Raw genomic sequence first — 21126 nt, 5'->3', positions numbered from 1 at the left:
CACATCCTCCCCGTTATGTGCAATCAGAAGAGCACACAATACTACATTTTTGTGACAGAATCTCAACCCAAAATGTTGGCTGTTTATTCCCCTTCATAGATGTTGCCTATGCTGAGTTCCTCCAGAGTTTTGTGTGTTCCAACACACTTTGTTACTTTGGAGTTCCAACATCTCATGTTTATGATTACCTCAATGGTAAATAACCAGCCCAAGAATTTCCCATAGATGAATAGATCCCAGCATCTGCCTTGTCACCTTCAAAAGACAGCATCCATCATTAAGGACCCCCATCATGCAGAACACGCCCTGTTCCCATTGCTACCATCAAGGAGGTGGTACAGGAGACTGAAGACACGCACTCAATATTTTAGGAACAGCTTCTTCCCCTCCACCATCAGAATTCTGAATGGATTATGAACCTATACACACTACTTTACTACTTTTCCCTCCCATTTTGCACTACTTAATTTAATTTATATATATACTTACTGTAATTTATAGTTTTTTATTATTATCTATTGCAATGTACTGCAGCTGCTAAACAATATATTTCATGATATATATGAATGATATATTATTCTAGTATGGATAAAGTAGTGACTGATTGACATGAGAAAAAGAGTGGGAATAAAGGGAGCCTTTTCTGGCTGAATGCGGTGACCAATGGTGTTCCACAGGGGTCTGTGTGGGCCCCCTTCTTTTTACATTATACGTCAATGACTTGGTTGATGGAATTGATGGCTTTTTATTGCAAAGTTTGTAGACGATATGAGGTTAGGTGGAGGAACAGGTAGTTTTGAGGAAGCAGAGAGGCTGCAGAGGATTTGAGCAGACTAAGAGAATGGGCAAAGAAGAGTCAGCTGGAATATAGTGTCAGGAAGTGTATGGTCAGCACTTTGATAGAAGAAATGAAAGGGTAGACAATTTTATAAATGGAGAAAAAATACAAAAATCTGTGACGCAAAAGGATTTCCTAAAGGTTAATTTGCAGGTTGAGTCTGTGGTGAGGAAGGCAAATGCAGTGTTAGCATTCATTTCAAGAGGACTTGAATTTAAAAGCAAGGTAGTAATGTTGAGAATTTATAAAGCACTGGTGAGGCCTCATGGAGTATTATGAGCAGTTTTGGGTCCCTTATCTCAGAAAGGACATTCGGAAACTGGAGAGGATTCAAAGGAGGTTCACGAAAACGATTACTAGATGGAATGGCTTGTCATATGAAGAGCAGAATGAGGGGTGACCTAATTGAAACCTGTTGAATGGATTGTTGCCACAAGCAGCTGTGGAGGTTAAGTCTTTATGTATATTTAAGCCAGAGGTTAGATCATAAGACTTAGGAGCAGGATACGCCATTCAGCCCATCGAATCTACTCCGCCATTTCATAATGGTTGATTCCAGATCCCCTTCAACCCCATACACCTGCCCTCTCATCATATCCCTTGATGCTCCAACCAATTAGGAATCCATCAACTTCTGCTTTGAATATAACCACGGACTTGTTCTTCACCGTAGTCTGTGGCAGAGCATTCCACAGTTTCACCACTCTTAGGCTAAAACAATTCCTCCTTACTTCTTTTCTAAAAAAGCTTGCCCCTCAGTTTTGAGGCTGTGCCCTCTAGTTCTGGACACCCCCACCAGAGGAAACATCCTCTCTACATCCACTCTATTTAGTCCTTTCAACATTCAGTAGGTTTCAATGAGATCCCCACGCATTCTTCTAAATCTCGGTGAGTACAGGCCCAAAGCTGCCAAACATTACCCATGTTAACACCTTTATTCCTGGAATCATCCTCATGAACCTCCTTTGGACTCTCTCCAACGACAATACACCGTCTCTAAGATAAGGGGCCCAAAACTGTTGACAATACTCCAAGTGCAGCTTAACTAGTGTCTACTAAAGCTTTAGCATTATCTCCTTGTTTTTATATTCTATTCCCTTTGAAAAAAATGCCAACATTGCATTTGCCTTCTTTACCAAAGACTCAATCTGTGAATTAACTTTTCGGGAGTCTTGCAGAAGGACTTTTGAACCTCTGATGTTTGAATTTTCTCTCCATTTAAATAATAATCTGCACTCTTGTTCCTTTTACCAATATGTTTTATCACACATTTCCCAACACTGTATTCCATCTGCCACTTTTTGTGCCCATTCTTCTAATTTGTCTAAGTCCTGCTGCAATCCCACTGCTTCCTCAGCACTACCTACCCCTCCACCTATCTAAATATCATCCACAAACTTTGCCACAAAACCATCAATTTCACTATCCAAATCATTGTCGAAAAATGTAAAAATTAGTGGTCCCAGTACTGACCTCTAAGGAACACCGCTAGTCACTGGCAGCCAACCTGAAAAGGCCCCTTTTATTCTCACTCCCTGCCTCCTGCCTGTCAGCCATTCCTTGATCCATGCCAGTATCTTTCCTGTAACACCACAGGATTTTATCTGGTGGAGCAGCCTCATGTGGCACCTTGTCAAACACCTTTTGAAAATCCAAGTAAATGACATCCACTGCCTCTCCTTTGTCCACCCTACTTGTTACTTCCTCAAAGAATTCTAACAGATTTGTCAGGCATATTTCCCTTCATAGAAACTGTACTGACTTTGAATTATCATTAGTCTCCAAGTAGCCCAAAACCTCGTCCTTAGTAATGGACTCCAACACTTCCCCAACCACTGAGCTGTGGCTAACTAGCCTATAATGTCCTCTCATTTGTCTTCCTCCATTCATAAAGAGTTGAGTTACATTTGCACTCTTTGATAGATTCTTTGATAGGTTGATAGATTTTTGATCACTCAAGGCATGAAGAAATACTGGGAGAAGGCAAGAGATGAGGGCTGAGAGGAAAAATGGTTCAGCCGTAGTGAAATGGCAGAGCAGACTCGATGGACCAGATGGCCTAAGTCTCCTCATATGGTCTTATGGATATTAAACCTGATTCTGATTCAGCCCTTTTGGAAGAACAGTATGTCTGTGTAAGACTGCTCTTGTTCTAAACACCAGGGAATTTAGACTCCAAGTGTCCACCCACTTGTAATAGGACATAGCAGTATAGCCACTGTCTTGCTTTCTTTATAACTGCATCAATGTATTAGGACTAGTTTAGATCCTCAGAGATCTTGACACCCAAGAACTTGAAACTGCTCACTCTCTCCATTTCTGATTCCTCTATGAGTTCCTTTGTCTTACCCTTCTGGAAGTCCACAATCAGCTATTTCATCTTACTGACGTTGAGTGCCAGGTTGTTGCTACAGCACCACTCCACTAGTTGGCATATCTCTCTCCTTTACACCCTCTCATCACCACCTGAGATTCTACCAACAATGGTTGTATCGTCAGCAAGTTTATAGATGGTGATTGAGCTGTGCCTAGCCACACAGTCATGTGTATATAGAGAGTAGAGCAGTGGGCTAAGCACACACCCCTGGCAATACAGGTACATAATTCATTGAAAGTGGTGTCACAGGTAGTTAAGGGTTATTAAGAAAGCTTTTAGCATGTTGGCCTTCATGAGTCAAAGTACTAAGTACAGGAATTGGGATGTTATGCTGAAGTTGTGTAAGACTTTAGTGAAGCCTAATTTGGAGTATTATGTGCGGTTTTGGTCACCTACCTGCAGAAAAGATGTAAATAAGGTTAAAAGCATACAGAGAAAATTTACAAGGATGTTGCTGGATCTGATAGACCTCAGTTATGTGGAAAGATTGAGTAGGTTAGGAGTTTATTCCTTGGAACGTAAAAGACTGAGAGGAGATTTGATAGAGGTATACAAAATTATGAGAGGTTTAGGGTAAATGCAAGCAGACTTTTTCCACTGAGGTTAGGTGGGACTACAACCAGAGGTCATGGGTTAAGGGTGAAAGGTGAAGAGTTTAAGGGGAACATGAAGGGAAATGCCTTCACTCAGAGGGTCGTGGGAATGTGGAATAAGCTGCCAGCACAAGTGGTGCATGCAAGCTCGATTTCATCATTTAAGAGAAGTTTGGATAGATACATGGATGGTAGGGGTATGGAGGGCAATGGTCCCTATGCAGGTCATTGGGAGTAGGCAGCTTAATTGGTTTGGTATGGAGTAGACAGGCCAAATGGCCTGTTTTTGTGCTGTACTTTTCTATGACTATGATTCTAGGCCAAAGTCAGCATGGTTTCCTTAAAGGAAAATTTTGCCTGACAAATTTTTTGGAAATCTTTGAAGAGATAACAAGCAGGATAGACAAACGAAAGGCAGTGGATGTTGTTTATTTTGATTTTCAAAAGGCCTTTGACATGAGGCTGCTTAACAAGATAAGAACTCATGGAATTACCGGGAAGATACTAGCATGGAGAGAATATTGGCTGATTGGCAGGAGGCAAAGAGTGGGAATGAATGGGGCCTGTTCTGGTCGGTATTGGGCTGCTTCATTTCACGTTACATGTCCACAATTTGGATGATGAAATTGATGGCTTTATGATCAAGTTTGCAGATAATACAAAGATAGGTGGACAGGCAAGTAGTGTTCAGGAAGCAGGGAGTCTGCAGAAATTGGAAAGAAGTGGCAGTTAAGAGACAGTGTAGTCATGCACTTTGGTAGAAGGAATAAAGGCGTAGACTATTTTCTAAATGGGAAGAAATTCAAAAATGAGAGGTACCAAGTGACTTGAAAATCCTTCTGCAGGATTCCCTAAAGTTTAACTTGTAGGTTGAGATGCTGGGAAGGAAGGCAAATACAATGTTTGCATTCATTTTGAGCAGACTAGAATATAAATGAGATCACCCCGAGATTGTAGGAGATAGGTTTCTGGGTAATTGTCAGGAGAAGGAAAGGAAATGCACACCCAGTGCAGAGTACACTTGTGGCTGTTGCCCTCAATGATAATATACAACTTTAGATATTGTAGAGGGGTACAACCCCCCAGGGGCAGCAACAGTGACAGGGTCTCTGGCACTGACTCTGGTCCTGTGGTACAGAAGAGTAGAGAGGTGAAGAGGACTGCGGTTTTAATACATAGAAAACCTACAGCACAATACAGGCTCTTCAGCCCACAAAGTTGTGCCAAACATGTCCCTACTTTAGAAATTACTAAGTTTACCCATAGCCCTCTATTTTTCTAAGCTCCATGTACCTATCCAAAAGTCTCTTAAAAGAGCCTATCGTATCCACCAAAAGACCGTATCGTATCTTATCTTTTGATAAGAGATTCTGTAGTCAGAGGAACAGAGACGAGATTCTGTGAGAACAATAGAAACACCTTGATGGTATGGTGCTTCTCTGGTGCCAGGGTCAGGGTCATTTCAGATTAGGTCCATGGTATTCTCATGAGGATGAGGGTGAGCAGCCAGATGTCAAAGCCAATGTCTTCTCCAATTTACTACCTCATCCTGAATGCCGAGCAACTGAATCTTCTTGACCAGCCTCCCAGGTGGGACCTTGTCAAATGCCTTCCTAAAGTCCATGTAGATAACACCCACTGCTTCGCCTTCATCCCCTTCCCTGAAACTTCCCCAAAAAACTCTGTAAGATTGGTTAGACATGACCTACCTACACATGAAGCCATGCCACAATCCTTAATCAGTCCATGTCTATCCAAATAGATGGGAGGCGATGGACAGTCAAACACAAGATCTTTACCTGAAACACCAACCTCTGCCTCCATAGATGCTGCATGTTGCATGGCCCACTGAGTGTGCGTGCGTGCGTGTGTGTGTGTGTGTGTGTGTGTGCGTGCGTGTGCATGTGTGCGTGTGCGTGTGCGCGTGTGTGTGTGTGTGCGTGTGTGTGTGTGTGTGTGTGTGTGCGTGTGTGTGTGTGTGTGTTCCAGCATGTGCAGTTTCTGTCTCTCTGATGTTCAATGGAGTTGTTTCAGGTTACAGGGGATAATTTCCCAGCTCAGTGAAGATGGGAGAAGGATGAAGATGTGAGAGGTTCTGTGAAGATGGAAGAAGGATGAAGATGAGAGAGGCTCTGTGAAGATGGTGAGGGGTGAACATTAGAGGGGGTGAAGATGAGAAAGAGTTGAAGAAGAGAGTGCTGAAGATGGGAGAGGGTTTTAATAAAGTGTTTCATAAACAGTAAGAACGGGGACAAAAGGTGTATGTGCTGCCTCTGGGCCACATCTGCAGGAATCGCTCTGGCACCATACACTGCTCTTTGGGAGGGATGAGAAAGTCCCAGAAAGGGTGTCCCAGAGGAGGGGTCAGGATCAGGGAGGATCCGAGGGAGCGGGGAAGATGGGAAGGAGGTGTGATAGAGTTAGTTAAGATCACAGTGTGTCTAGGCAGGTGAGAGAAAGGGATGCTGCTTCCAGTGATGGAAGATTCAAGGACCAGGGACACAGATTTAAATTTGAGCGGGGCAGGGGGAATTGTTAAAGGGTGTGTGAGTTGCTGTGAGAGAGTTGTGAGACACCAGTGCTGGCAGACTGTCCCTGTCAGTGGCAGCAGGTTTGGTGGGAGATTGGACAAGGGTTGAGGAGAGGATAACTGGGTGCAGGAGTTCTCCTGACGTTCCTAAGACATGGAATGTGTTACGTTCATCAATGAGGGATGCCACTAAAAGCTGAACAAAACGAGTCCCAAGTCAGGAGAATCTTGACTTACTCTGATTGGTCGGGTTTATTCAGAATCATAAGGTAGCCAGCCAATCAGAAACACACATGGCACTCTCCCTCCACACCCCCCAACCAACATCCAAGTACTAATAAAAGTGTACACCTTATGATGATCAAGCTGCATCATGAATTGGCTGAAATGTTCATCTACCCTGATGTCAGGGGAAGGTTTCTGTGAAATTATTTGGTCTACATGACCATTTAGAGAGTGGGCAGCCTCCTCTGGCCACAAGGTGAGTTTAGTGTGGAATGGGTAGATGTGGACATTGTATATGCAGGGCTGCTGAGTCCCTGCTTACAGCAGCACACTTCTTGTTAACCCTAAATGCTTGTTGCCTCCCCAGATTTTCGGCAGAAGCCTCACCTGCCCTGGTTTCCTCTTCCTGTTCACTCATGCTGCTACCTCCCTGCTATCAGCCGAACATGTTGGAACCAAGCAGAGTGCCCATGTGTCAGGTGAGATCATGAACTGCTCAGAGTGACCACCCAATGGAGAAGTGAGGATGTCCAGCTCTGACCTGAGACCAGAGCAAGTACTCCGACCTGCTCTTGCTCTTTATGGTTGACTCCTCGTCTCAGGTCTGGATGGTTATATGCTGTTATATAACGTGTAGACCACAGGATCAGGCCATCTGAGCCCTCTGCTCCCTGTCCACCTCCCTCCTTCACCACCTCCTTCCTTTTTTTGCCCTTATCCGAATGAAAAGTATCTCTACCCTTCTCAGCTGTGTCCTCTGGAAGCTGTTCCATGTCCTCTCATCCCTTCCGGGAAATACTTTACCCCTGAATATCCCGCCACATTTATTTGTAACCTGTCTGAGGGACAGAATAATGAGGTTATGGAGATGAGAGATCCTATCCATGAGTGGCAGGGTGCCCAGGTTCTGATACCCCACCCAGGGGGTATACCATCCCAATTATTCAACCTTTATAGCCACCTTACATTCTCTTCAGTTCCCGATCCATCTTAGCAACCATCCTGTTGGTGCCTACATCCTGGTCATTTCTGTAAAATGGTCAAAATGGTGAGGCCTGGCACCAATCCCAGTGGGACATCTCTCCGAATATCTGCCCAATGAGATTAGGCCCTTTCTTTGTTTCTTGTAGATAGGATCTCTCATCTCCATGTCCTCATTATTCTGTCCCTCAGGAAGGTCAGAAACTATGCAGCTGGATATTCAGGAGTGACATCTTTCCTGGAAGGAAGTTTCCGGTCAGCCAGTTGATCTGTGCACGTAACTCCAACCATCACAAGCTCTCAATGTGGCACCTTATCAAATACCTTCTGGACAATGCACCCACTGGTTCCCATTTATCTACAGCACGTGTTAATTCTCCACAGAATTCCCCATTCATGAAAGCGTTGACTACCTTGAATTTTCCTAAGTACTCTGTAATATCATCTTCAATTACACTTCCTATCATCTCCACTGTGACAGGTGTCAGGCTACCTGGCAAATCATTTCCTGCCTTTTGTCTTCCTTCTCTGTAGAACAAAGGATGCTTTGTTTGCTATTTGCAAATCTAATTGGATCCTCTTCAAACTTGGGAAGTTTTGGAAAATTAACAGCAATGCATCAACTATCTTTTCATCTTTTCAGACCCTGGGATATCCATCTGGAGTTGGAGGCTTGTCAGCCCACAGTCCCATCCCACTGCACTGGTGACCATAATGTTCCCAAGTTGTTCCCTCCCTCCCAATCACTAATGTGCAGCTGTTTCTGGAATAGTTGTTCCATCCTCTGTAGTGAAAAATTCTGCAAAGTAGCAGTTTAATTCACCTCCTTACTCTCCATTATGAGTTCCCTCGACTTCCTTATGCAGTGTCAGAACTCACCTTGGTTTCCTGAAGAGTCTGACATTCTGTGTTTATATTTCAGGCCATATTTATCACGTACTGCATTGCATCAATTTCTTTAACACAGTCACCTCCACTCCAGTTTATTGTCTCTGAGGATTGCATCATTCCTGCTGCCTATAACCATTTCCATATCTATCCTCTGTCACACTGTCGTTGATGATGTTGTAAACTTTAATACAGCTAGATTAACTTTTCAGTGAGCCATAGCTGGGTCATTCCTCCTGCAGGGCTTTTGTGCCTGATAGGGAGGAAGCTCTCTAGATGGTCCAGCACAGAAATAGGCCATTTGGTCAGTAGGGTAATGCAATTGGTGGAAACATACATAATTCACAGACACCGACATCGAGTCAGAGTTCACTGTATGAGGCTGGTCTAACATGATGACTTAATTACGCAAAAGGTTTTACCGCGCTTTGTGTTTAGTGTTTGGAGTACAATAAATGGGTTTTTATGGTTTTTCTTAAACATAAAACACCACCGTCATTTTTATTTCTGTAATTGTCTCCCATGGATCCTGCTGGGACTCAGAACAGCTCCAAAAGAGGACCCATAGTTGTCCCCAGCTGTTGATATACGGGGGTCCGTTACGAGTGCCAGGTAATTATATTCCCGACTCCATGACCACCTTCTCGGCGTTTTAACATCATTCCATCCTCTTCAGTAAATTCAATTTCTTTGTATCTATTCCTACTTCCCCATCATGGCGTACAGCACTCTTGGGTTCCTGTTGACCTATGTTCCACCTCGTTTGTTTTCGTCCGCCATGATGCACACCAACATCCCTTTAGGCCCCCTTATTATGGCTGGCTCTGCATTTTGTAATGGAGAGAAAAGACTTGTATCATGGATAGGACGGGTGAACCTGAACATCGCCTGAGACTGGCCCACCAAGATCTGGAGAATTCCACTACCATGCCCTGCCGTCACAACTTGACTATGAGTGTGTCAACACACCTCTGTACGAGCCAGAGGCCACTGCTGTTCCTCTACCCATGGAACATAGAACCTGAGCTGAGTGGCTCATCTGAGCTCCAGACAGGCTCACGATGCATTTTTAGTGAATTCGGGGGGTGGTTCTGTGTAGGGTAATGTAATTGGTGAAAATACACATAATAATTCACAGCACTGACACTGAGCTGGGTTCACTGTAAGAGGCTGGTCTGACATGATGGCATAATTATGTTAAGAGTTTTTACCGCACTTTGTGTTCAGTGTTTGGAGCAGAATAAATGAATTACAGTTTTTTTTCAACATAAACACCTCTGTCATTTTTATTCACAAAAACTTACCGGCCCATTATGACTATATCCTTCTGTACCTCACCTGTCTGTCTAAATGCCTCATAAATGTAGTGATTTAATCTGATTTCAACACCTCCTTTGGCTACACATAACAGATATCATCTGTGTAAAAATGCTTTCCCCTCAAATTCCCTTTAAATCGCCTTCCTCTCACCATAATCCTACATGCTCTTGTTCCTACCCCTCCCATGTGAAAATAATTTAAATCTGAATCTCCTTCCTCCCATCCTAAACCTACAGCCTTTTGTTCTAATACCCATCTACCTTCTCTTGATCACGCCTGTGTCAGGTCACCTCTCAGGAAAATTATGGAACAGTACAACACAGGAACAAGCTTTTCGGCTCACAATGTTGTGCGAAACTAACTAAATTACTAATCAAATGGCCAAACTAAACTAACCGCTACTCAATGCTCATGTTCTATTATTTCCCGGACTTTCATGTTTCTGTCCAAGAGCCCCTTGAATACCTCTGTCACCACCCGGCAGTGATTCCAGGTACCCACCACTCTGTGGCAAAAAGCATACATTGCCCCACACATCTGCTTTCAACTTGTTCCTCTCACCTTAATGCCTGCCTCTGGTATTGGACATTTCAACCTTTGATAAAGATATTAACTGTCTTCTCTATCCATGCCTCTCACTCTCATGTAAGCCTCTACCAGATCTCCCATCGGCTTCCGCTGCTCTAGAGGAAACCACACAAATTTGTCCAATATGTCCTTACAGCACGTAGCCTCTAATCCAGGCTGCATCCTGGTGAATGTTTTCTGCACCATATTCAAATTGTCCATATCCTTCCTACAGTGAGGTGATAAAGCTGAATACAATAAACCAAATGCAGCCTAAATAGAGCTGCAACATAAACAGATTAATTGTTTAAATGATGACCACTGTTAGTTTACGTTGTACCTTTTAATTTAGCTTCCCACCCTACCACAACCAATTCATACCTTGTACCTGTTACTCTTACTAGCTCTTCCTTCAGTTAGTCCTGAGGAAGGGTCTCAGCCTGAAACGTTGACTGTACCTCTTCCTGAGATGCTGCCTGGTCTGCTGCGTTCACCAGCAACTTTGATGTGTGTTGCTTGTACCTGTGTCGTTTGCTTTGTTTTGATCCTGGTTTCAAACTGAATGAAACCTCTTTCAGATTTTATATTCAAATAGTCTCTCACACACCCTGTGAATTAATTTTCCATACCACTATAACCTTGCTCTGCTCCATCTACATGTTCCCGTCGTCATGCCATAGTCAAATATTGGGAAGATCATAAGCTATAGGAGCAGAATTAGGCCATTTGGCCCATCGAGTCTGCTCCACCATGTCATCATGGCAGATCCACTTTTTTTCTCAGCTGCAGCCTCCTGCCTTCTCCCCATGTCCCTTCATGCCCTGACCAATCATGAATCTTGGGAAGTGGAGATTACAGCATGATTTGCTCTGGGAGCTCTCATACCTACACATCTCCTCACCTGTGTGGCACAGCTCCCTGGTGTGATCTGTCCAGTGATATCAGAAGCCCAGCTCCTGATCCAGAGGCCAAAGTGTTAACATGTCTTATCAGTGGCTGGGTCCAGACCGGATGTCTCCGTCTGGGTTGACCGCAATGGCCTGGCCATGGAGCATGGACTGAACTGGCTGTCTGAGGCCAGGAACGTCTGGGTAATTTTGAGTCAGCGATCTCACTTGAAGAATCTAGCCTTGGCTATCAGTAGCTTGATCTTACTGTTCCTGATTTATGATAACTTCTTAACTCCCTGATAAGAGCGGTGGCTTGTAATCACTCCCAGGAATGCATTATTCCCAGTTTAGACCATAAACCACATAAAACTGGTAATGTGCTGTAGAGTAGCAGTCAGATCTGTTCATTGCATTTGGTGCACTGCCAGATCTCTCAGGTACATGACAATGGGAGAGGTGTGAGTGACCTGTACTGCACAGAGTACAGCACAGCACCTTCACTAAAAATAAAAAGAACATACAAATTAGAAAGAATAAATAGAAAGCTGCTCAAGTGCCCAGGGTATCCCAAAACACCCTACAGATAGTACAGTAGTTGTGCAGTGCGGCACTGCGAGCTCCAACACACTGCAATGTGACAGCAACTAGATCATAAGTGGAGGGTCACACACAAAATGCTGGAGGAACTCAGCAGGCCAGGCAGCATCTAGGAAAAGAACACAGTCAATGTTTCAGGCCAAAACCCTTCACACAAAATATTGACTGGACTCTTTTCCTAGATGCTACCTGGCCTGCTGAGTTCCTTCAGCATTTTGTGTGTGTTGCTCAGGTTTCCAGCATCTGCAGATTTTCTCTTGTTTGTTATAAGTTGAGGGTGGTGTTGTTCAGGGGTTAATATTGACCAGAGAACCAGGAGAAGGCACTTCCTTTTCAAAATCGGGGTGACCTTGCCCATCCCTTTCATAAGAGCTCAACCAGCCACAGGAGTCCATGGTACCTCAATGTGTCATATTTTATTCCATCATCCCCGTGCACTGGGGGGTATGTGGGACATCCATTCTATAACCCGTTCTGGCCCTTGGCTGCTTTGACAGTGCAGTACTCTCTTATACAGTGTCAGCCCAGGTTCAGTGTGCTCTCTGGGATCTGATCATCTTCCTTTGTCTGGCGTCTGTGCAGGTGATGAGAATGGAGCCGTAGTGGTCCAGACTGCACCAGGGAAGGTCCTTACTCACAGAGGTGCTTCTGTCACCCTCCCCTGCCGATATCACAGCGAGGCCAAGAGTTGGGGCCTCCAGAAGCCCCGTATCAAGTGGACTAAGGAATCCATCTCCCTGCAGAGCACCGATGTGTTTGTGGCCTTGGGCAACGTGCAGAAGGCATTTGGGGTGTACAAGGGTCGAGTGAGGCTGCAGGAGGATGGAGAAGGAGATGCCTCACTGGTCATGCAGGATGTCACACTTCAGGATTATGGCAGGTACCAGTGTGAAGTCATCGACAAGCTCTACGACGACAAAGGAATTGTCAGACTCAATTTGGAAGGTACAGGGTTTGATTTTGTGTTTTATCAGCTGTTGTCTTTTCTTTCAGAGAAGACCAGAGGTGCTGGGTAACTACCCCTAGCCCTGTGTTTCCAGATTCTTTCCCCATATCTTGGGACCACTTCCATTGCTTCTTCCCATGCTGGGTGACACCACGGTCCTGGTGACTCACGCCAGCATACATTCTGTCTGTAATACCAGCCCAGCATCCTGGTGCTTGCTGTGCCACTGGCTCCTCTCACCCCACTGTGGCAAGAGATCTTGGGGTTCAGGTTAGTCAGTGAGGTGATGGTGAGCAATGAACTACAATACCTGCCTGTGAGCACAAGTGCCAGGGGTGACCAGATGGAGGGCAGTGAACTGAAAAGAGGACATTGTGACCATCCATCACAAGCCCAACCTCAACTAACATACAACACTACTGAACCACAACTAAGCCCAGCCCAACCCTAACCCAATGCTACCCAACCCAACCCAACACTCCCAAGCCAAACCCTAACCCAATGCTACCCAACCCAACCCAACACTCCCAAGCCAAACCCTAACCCAATGCTGCCCAAAGTCAACCTGACCAAATGCTACCTAACCCAACCCTAACACAATGCTACCAAACACCAACCCAACCCTAACCCAATGCTACCCATAAGACCATAAGACATAGGAGCAGATTTAGGCCATTCAGCCTATCGAGTCTGTTCAGCTATTCTGGATCTCCCTCTCACCATATCCTTTGATGCCCTGACTGATCAGGAAACTATTGACTTCTGCCCTAAATATACTCACGGACTTGGCCTCCACCGCAGTTTGTGGCAGGGCATTCCACAGATTCACCACTCCCTGGCGAAAAGAACTCCTCTTTACCTCTGTTCTAAAGGGTCGCCCCTGAATTTTGAGGCTGTGCCCTCTAGTTCTGGATACCCCCACCAGAGGAAACATCCTCTCCGCATTCACCCTATCCAGTCCTTTCAACAGTCGGTAGGGTTCAATGAGATTCCTCCACATTCTTCTAAATTCCAGTGAGTAGGGGCACAAGGCTGCCAATGGTTCTCATATGTTAACCCCTTCATTCCCAGAATCATTCTTGTGAACCTCCTGTGGACTCTCTCCAATGACAACACGTCCTTTCTGAGATATGGGGCCCAAATCTGTTGACAGTACTCTTAAGGCAGCCTGCACCAACCCAACATTCCCCAAACCAAACCTAGCCCAATGCTACCCAACTTAACCCTAACCCAATGCTACCCCAACCCCAACCCAGCCCTAACTCAGTGCTACCCAGACTACCTCACCACACTGACTTGATCTATTCTCAGGATGTGGGCAGTGCTGGAAAAGCCACCACTTATTACTCATCCCCAGTTTACCTTAGAGATGAGGGGTGAGACACCTTCTCAGTCCAACGTCTTTTTTCTGGGACAAGTGTTGTTGGGCAGGGAGTTCTGGGACCAAGATGCAGTGATAGTGAAGGAGAGGTGAAGGATGGTGTGAGATGTGCAGAGGAACAATATGAGTGTTCGCCCTCGTCCACCTCATGCTGGTGCTCGTGTGCTTGGGAGGGGCTGTGGCGGTAAGCTCCTGAGTTAAAGGTGCCTCTGCTTCAATTAAAGGTGTGGTCTTCCTCTACCATCCACGGTTGGGACAACAGATGTTAAACTTTCATGATGCCAAGGCTGCCTGTGCTGGGCAGGATGCCATGCTGGCTTCCTACGAGCAGTTACACAGGGCATGGGAGCAAGGCTTGGAGTGGTGTGAGGCAGGCTGGCTGGCTGATGGATCCGTCCAGTATCCCAACTACAGTCCGCAACACAAGTGTGGCAGATCTAATCATTCCGGCATCAGGAACTACAGCTACCAACACAAGGAGGATCAGAGATACGATGCCTTCTGCTTTACCTCAGACCTGAAAGGTGAGGGCCCAGTTAATCTGTGAGAAAACATAAGGAAAAGACATGGGGTCAGTTGAAGAGGAGGATAAAAGTTCTAACGGGAAAGTTGTATCATGAGATTAGTCAAAGGCAGTTGGTATATGGGTTGATAGAAAGAAAAGTGAGGGATCAGTTAGGGTTGCTTGCTTGCTTTTACCCTATCTATATTCCTAATAATTTTGTATACTTCCATCAAATCTCCCCTCAATTTTCTATGATCCAGGGAATAAAGTCCGAACCTGTTCATTGTTGCCCTAAAACTCAAACTCTCAAGTCCCAGCAACATCCTTGTAAATTTTCTCTTCACTTTTTTCAAGTCATATTGACATCTTTCCTGCAGGTAGGTGACCAAAAATGCACGTAGTATTCATAGAAACATAGAAAATAGGTGCAAGAGTAGGTCATTCGGCCCTTCGAGCCTGCACCACCATTCAGTGTGATCATGGCTCATCATCCAACTCAGGTCTCCAAATTAGGTCTCACCAATATCTTATAAAATTTCAATTTAACATCACAACCCCTGTACTCAGTACATTGATTGTTGAAGGTCACTGTGTCACAGCTTTGTTTATTACCCTATCTAGCTGTGATGAAGGCCACTTTCAGGAAATTATGAACATGTATTCCCACATCCCCCTGTTTGATCACACTCATCAGTGCCCTACCCGTCACCATGTAAGACCTACCCTGGTTGTCTTCCCACAATGCAAAACCTCACACTTGTCTGCATTAAATTACATCTACCATTTTTCAGCCCATTTTTCCAGCTGTCCATGCTATCTACTACACCCTAATCTTGGTGTCATATGCAAATTTGCTCATATAGTTGACCTCTTTATCATCCAGATCCTTGATATAAATGACAAACAATCACTGGGACCGGATGACATGTACCCCAGGCTACTGTGGGAGGCAAGGAAGGAGACTGCTGAGCCTCTGGCGATGATCTTTACATCATCAGTGGGGACCGGAGAGGTTCCGGAGGATTGGATAGTTGTGGATGTTGTTCCTTTATTCAAGAAAGGCAGTAGAGATAGCCCAGGAAATTATAGATCAGTGAGTCTTACCTCAGTGGTTGGTAAGTTGTTGGAGAAGATCCTGAGAGGCAGGGTTTATGAACATTTGGAGAGGTATATTATGATTAGGAGTAGTCAGCATGGCTTTGTCAAGGGCAGGTCGTGCCTTACGAGCCTGATTGAATTTTTTGAGGATATGACTAAACACGTTGATGAAGGAAGAGCAGTAGATGTAGTGTATATGGATTTCAGCAAAGCATTTGATAAGGTACCCCATGCAAGAATTATTGAGAAAGTAAGGATACAAGGGATCCAAGGGGACATAGCTTCGTGGATCCAGAACTGGCTTGCCCACAGAAGGCAAAGAGTGGTTGTAGACGGGTCATATTCTGCATGGAGGTCGGTGACCAGTGGTGTGCCTCAGGGATCTGTTCTGGGATCCCTACTCTTCGTGATTTTTATAAATGACCTGGATGAGAAAGTGGAGGGATAGGTTAGTAAGCCTGCTGATGACACAAAGGTTGGGGGTGTTGTGGATAGTGTGGAGGGCTGACAGAAGTTACAGTGGGCCATTAATAGGATGCAAAACTGGGCTGAGAAGTGGCAGATGGAGTTCACCTCGGATAAGTGTGAAGTGGTTCTATTTGGTAGGTCAAATATGATGGCAGAATATAGCTTTAATGGTAAGACTCTTGGCAGTGTGGAAGATCAGAGGGATCTTGGGGTCCGAGTCCATAGGACACTCAAAGCAGCTGCGCAGGTTGACTCTGTGGTTAAGAAGGCGTACGGTGTATTGGCCTTCATCAATCATGGAATTGAATTTAGGAGCGAAGAGGTAATGTTGCAGCTATATAGGACCCTAGTCAGACCCCACTTGGAGTTCTGTGCTCAGTTCTGGTCGCCTCACTACAGGAAGAATATGGAAGCCATAGAAAGGGTGCAGAGGAGATTTACAAGGATGTTGCCTGGATTGGGGAGCATGCCATATGAGAATAGGTTGAGCGAACTCGACCTTTTCTCCTTGGAGCGACGGAGGATGAGAGGTGACCTGATAAAGGTGTTTAATATGATGAGAGCATTGATCGTGTGGATAGTCAGAGGCTTTTTCCCAGGGCTGAAATGGTTGCCACAAGAGGACACAGGTTTAAGGTGCTTGGGAGTAGGTACAGAGGAGATGTCAGGGTTAAGTTTTTTACACATAGAATGGTGAGTGCGTGGAATGGGCTGCCGGCAACGGTGGTGGAGGCGGATACGATAGGGTCTTTTAAGAAACTTTTAGATATACATGGAGCTTAGTAAAATAGAGGGCTATAGGTGAGGCTGGTAATTTCTAAGGTAGGGACATGTTCGGCATAACTTTGTGGCCGAAGGGCCTGTATTGTACTGTAGGTTTTCCCTGTTTCTATGTTTCTGTAGGTGTTCTATGTTTCTATGTGGCCAAGTCGTTAAGGCATTTGTCTAGTGATCTGAAGGTCGCTAGTTTGAGCCTTGGCTGAGGTAGCGTGTTGTGTCCTTGAACAAGGCACTTAACCACACATTGCTCTGCGATGACACCGCTGCCAAGCTGTATGGGCCCTAGTGCCCTTCCTTTGGACAACATCGGTGGCGTGGAGAGGGGAGACTTGCAGCATGGGCAACTGCCGGTCTTCCATACAACCTTGCCCAGGCCTGCGCCCTGGAAACCTTCCAAGGCATGAATCCATGGTCTCACGAGACTAATGGATGCCTATTATTATTATGTTTCTTTTTGCTGCACACATGGATTTGAGAGCCAATTTTGCCCCTTGTAATCCTTTTGATCTTAACATATCTGTAGAATCACTTAGGATTCTCCTTCGCCTTGTCTGCTAGGACAACCTCATGCCTTCCTTTAGCCATCATGATTTCTTTCTTAAATGTTCTCTTGCATTTCTTATTTATTTATTTATTTATTTGTGTATTTATATATTTTGAGATAGAGCTTGGAACAGGCCCTTCTGGTCCTTTGAGCCATGCCACGCAGCAACCTCCAATTTAACCCGAGCCTAATCCCGGAACAATATACAATGACCGATTACCCTACCGGCTGGTGTGTCTTTGGACTGTGGGAGGAAACTGAAGCACCGGGTGGAATGTACAGGCAGCAACTTATGTATTGCATTGAACTGCTGCTGCTAAGTTAACAAATTTCACATCACATGCCGGTGATAATAAACCTGATTCTGATTCTGGTGATAATCTCTGCTGTTCTCACAGTACTTTGTAAGGACTTCGGGTCCGATCCTCGACTGCTCCCATACCAGATGGAGATACAATGTCAGGATGCTCTCAGGGTGCTCCTGTAAAACGCAGTTAAGATGGGGGGGGCAGTCTTGCTTGCCTCAATCCTCTTAGGAAATGGATGTGCAGCTGTGTCTTTTTCTTCAGGAAGGTGATATTAAGGGACTAGCTGAGGTCATCCGTGATGTGAACTCCCAGGAACTTGGTGCACTTAACTCTCCCTACGGAGGAGCCATGCGTTCACAGAGGGAAATAGTTCATCTGCACCTTCCTGAAGTCCACAATGATTTCCTTTGTCTTCTCCACATTCAGACTTGGGTTGTTCTTCTCACACCAATCCACTTCCTCTCGATACTCCGTCTCATCATCATTCTTGATAAGGCCGACCACAACTGTGTCACCCATAAACTGGATGACACAGTTTGAGCTGGATCCTGTGACACAGTCATGCATCAGCAGTGTGAACAATAGCAATGCAGTATAAATGCTACTGGAAAAGACCCAGTCACTGCAGATCCCCCCAGGTAAAGTGTAAATGCTACTGGAAAAGACCCAGTCACTGCAGATCCCCCCAGGTAAAGTGTAAATGCTACTGGGAAAGTGCAGTGTAGGTCAATGACAAAGTCAAGATCATAATGAGGTAGATTGTGAGGCCAAGAGTCCATCTTATCATACAAGAGGTCCATTCAATCATTTGCTAACAGAGGGATGGAAGCTGTCCTTGAGCCTGGTGATTTGTGTTTTCAGGCTTTTGTATCTTCTGCCCAATAGAGAGAGGAGAAGAGTGAATGTCTGGAGTGGTTGAGGTCTTTGATTACACTGGCTGCTTTACTGAGGCAGAGAGAAGTATAGACTGAGTCCATAGAGGAGAGGCTGGTTTCCATATGTGCTGAGTTGTGTCCTTGTTTCTCTGGAGCTGTGCTGGGTGAGAGGAGACGTGAGAAAGGTTTACAAAATACTTACACTGCCTGGATTAGAGGGCATGAGCTATAATGAGAGGTTGAACAAACTTGGATTGTTTACTCTGGCTTGGCAAAGACTGAGTGGAAATTTGATAGAGGTTTATAAGATCGTGAGAGACACAGACAATATTTTTCTTTCCAGGGTTGAAATGTCTAAAACCAGTATGCATTTGAGAGAGGGCGTAATTTTGAAGAAGATGAGAGGGGCAAGTTTCTTTTACACCAAGTGGTGGGCCTAGAATGGGCTGTCAAGGTTAGTGGCCTGTCCAGTTCATGGTCAGCACAGATACAATGGGCTGAAGGGCTTGTTTCTGTGTTGTCCTGTTCTATTTTTAAAATGATCACTCTGCCTTTGTGACCCTGCCTTGGCTGATGGGTTTATTGTTTTAAATTTTCTTTTCTCCCCCCAGGAAAAGTGTATTTCTTGAGGACATTTCGGAAACTGAACTACGTGGAGGCAGTGAAAGCATGCAAGAAGAAGAATGGCTCCATCGCCAAGGTGGGCCAGTTGTACACGGCCTGGAAGCTGCAGCTACTGGACCTGTGTCGTCCAGGCTGGCTGGCTGATGGGAGTGTCCGCTACCCCATTGTCAACCCTCGCTCCAAGTGTGGGGGCAACAAGCCTGGGGTCCGCAGCTTGGGGTTCCCAGACAGGAGGCACCGGCTGTATGGAGTCTATTGCTTCAAGAGGAAGGAATGAGGACAAAAGTAAGGCAACATCTTCAATGAAGGATTAACATTTTAATGCAAAGCTTCACCTTCACACCCAGATGTAACTTCTCCCTGCATGGATCAGCCAGGGCAGCTGAATGCTCAGAGCCCATTACAGCCAGGCACCAGGAGAACTTTGCTAACGGCTTCTCACGAGGTCACGCTTTCAAAGACTACCTGACCCTTCAGAATTAAATGTCATTACCGCGGTTGGGTTGGGGAAGTATTATCGTGGAAAAGCTTGTGCTTCTTTACGCTGTCATTAACCCATGAAGCGTAGTCAGTGGTCTCACTGCGTACATCAGGATCTGACAAAGAGCAACATGATCATAACTAGGTGAGTGACACTCTGGTCACATTGGCTACAGAATAAAAATAGACCAGGGTGTGGGAAGTTCAGCAGCTCCATGTACCTAACAGAGGAGTTGCCTGAATCTGCCCTTGCCCCTGAAGCCTGCAGACTGGGGTAGAAAGGGCTTTGGTTAAGCATTCCTGGGACAGATGCAGTACCCTCTCTGGACAGCGACAGTTACAAACGTAAAGCCCTGGGGTGGTCAGTGTGATCTGGGAAAGGACTTGTGCGGGTTCATACTGAGGGTTAAGGAGGGCGTAACAATGAGTGAAGTAGAGGATCACACTGTGGTACAGGAGTCAGTAATAGATTATCACATTGCACTGGCCAATGGCCTGAGTGTCCACTCCATTTGTGAATTGCTTTATTGTTTTACCTGGAGGGCTACCAGTGGTTTTTGCTACCTAACAGAGCATTTATTGAAACATCTGCACAGATGTGTGTGAATCTGGTTGGACTGATCCCAAAGAAAATTCAGAAAAAGGAATTTTGTGGCAGCTGTGGATTCAGGTGAATAACCTGTAGAGGAATGTTATTCATGGTGATTAGCATTCAGTGCAATGGGCAGAGAGTTAACAACTTGCCCAAGCCTCACTCTGGGAACAAACAGCAGTTAGACAGCCAGTGCCCCATTCCTCTGTCGCCATGTTACATTTACCTCATAGGTAAATGCAATATAGCAAACACATTGTAGGAGGTAGTGGAGAATGGGTTGAGGGAATTGCAAAGATGTGAGGTTCCAGGAGGGTGTAACAGGGTGCACGAATGTCAGTAGATCAGTGGGAGCCTGGCTGGAGGATGTTATAGGTGTCAAACCAATGAAAAAAGCTGATGAGGGATAGCAGGAGTGTCCTAGGCTGCAGAAGTAAGTCTTATTGTCCTTGTGAACACCAGTTCAATGTATTCAGGTTGAGCTGGACCCCTCAGCCTCACATCTAGTTACTATCTACTGATCTTTGTGGGATCTTGCAGTAAATGGTTGTTGCTTTCCTCCTTGTGCCAACAGGACCAGATAGGAAGCATTTCATTGCCTGTAGAAAGCACTCTCCCTGTTATGACACCCTGCCCAGTAGTTACACTTCAGCTTCTTGGGAATGCAATGGGTTCCAATCCCGAAACTGATGGTGCCAAAGCATTCAGATATGACTCAA

At 45.3% G+C, this 21126-nt stretch overlaps 1 protein-coding gene across 1 annotated transcript in view; it reads left to right on the top strand.

Annotated features, from left to right (window-relative positions):
* Positions 1-21126, top strand: part of hapln4 (hyaluronan and proteoglycan link protein 4) — a 22809-nt gene extending 1683 nt beyond the window's left edge. The window contains exons 2-5 of the mRNA XM_063032004.1: positions 6931-7042; positions 12389-12751; positions 14358-14657; positions 19323-21126. Of these exons, the coding sequence (XP_062888074.1) occupies positions 6931-7042; positions 12389-12751; positions 14358-14657; positions 19323-19612 (1065 nt within the window). The 3' untranslated portion in view covers positions 19613-21126. The remainder of the gene's footprint in view (positions 1-6930; positions 7043-12388; positions 12752-14357; positions 14658-19322) is intronic.

Source organism: Mobula hypostoma, chromosome 24 (genome assembly GCF_963921235.1).
Source record: "Mobula hypostoma chromosome 24, sMobHyp1.1, whole genome shotgun sequence".
Taxonomy (NCBI): Eukaryota; Metazoa; Chordata; class Chondrichthyes; order Myliobatiformes; family Myliobatidae; genus Mobula; species Mobula hypostoma.
The sequence above is the reverse complement of the archived record's forward strand: the minus strand, read 5'-3'. Positions and strand labels throughout refer to the sequence as shown.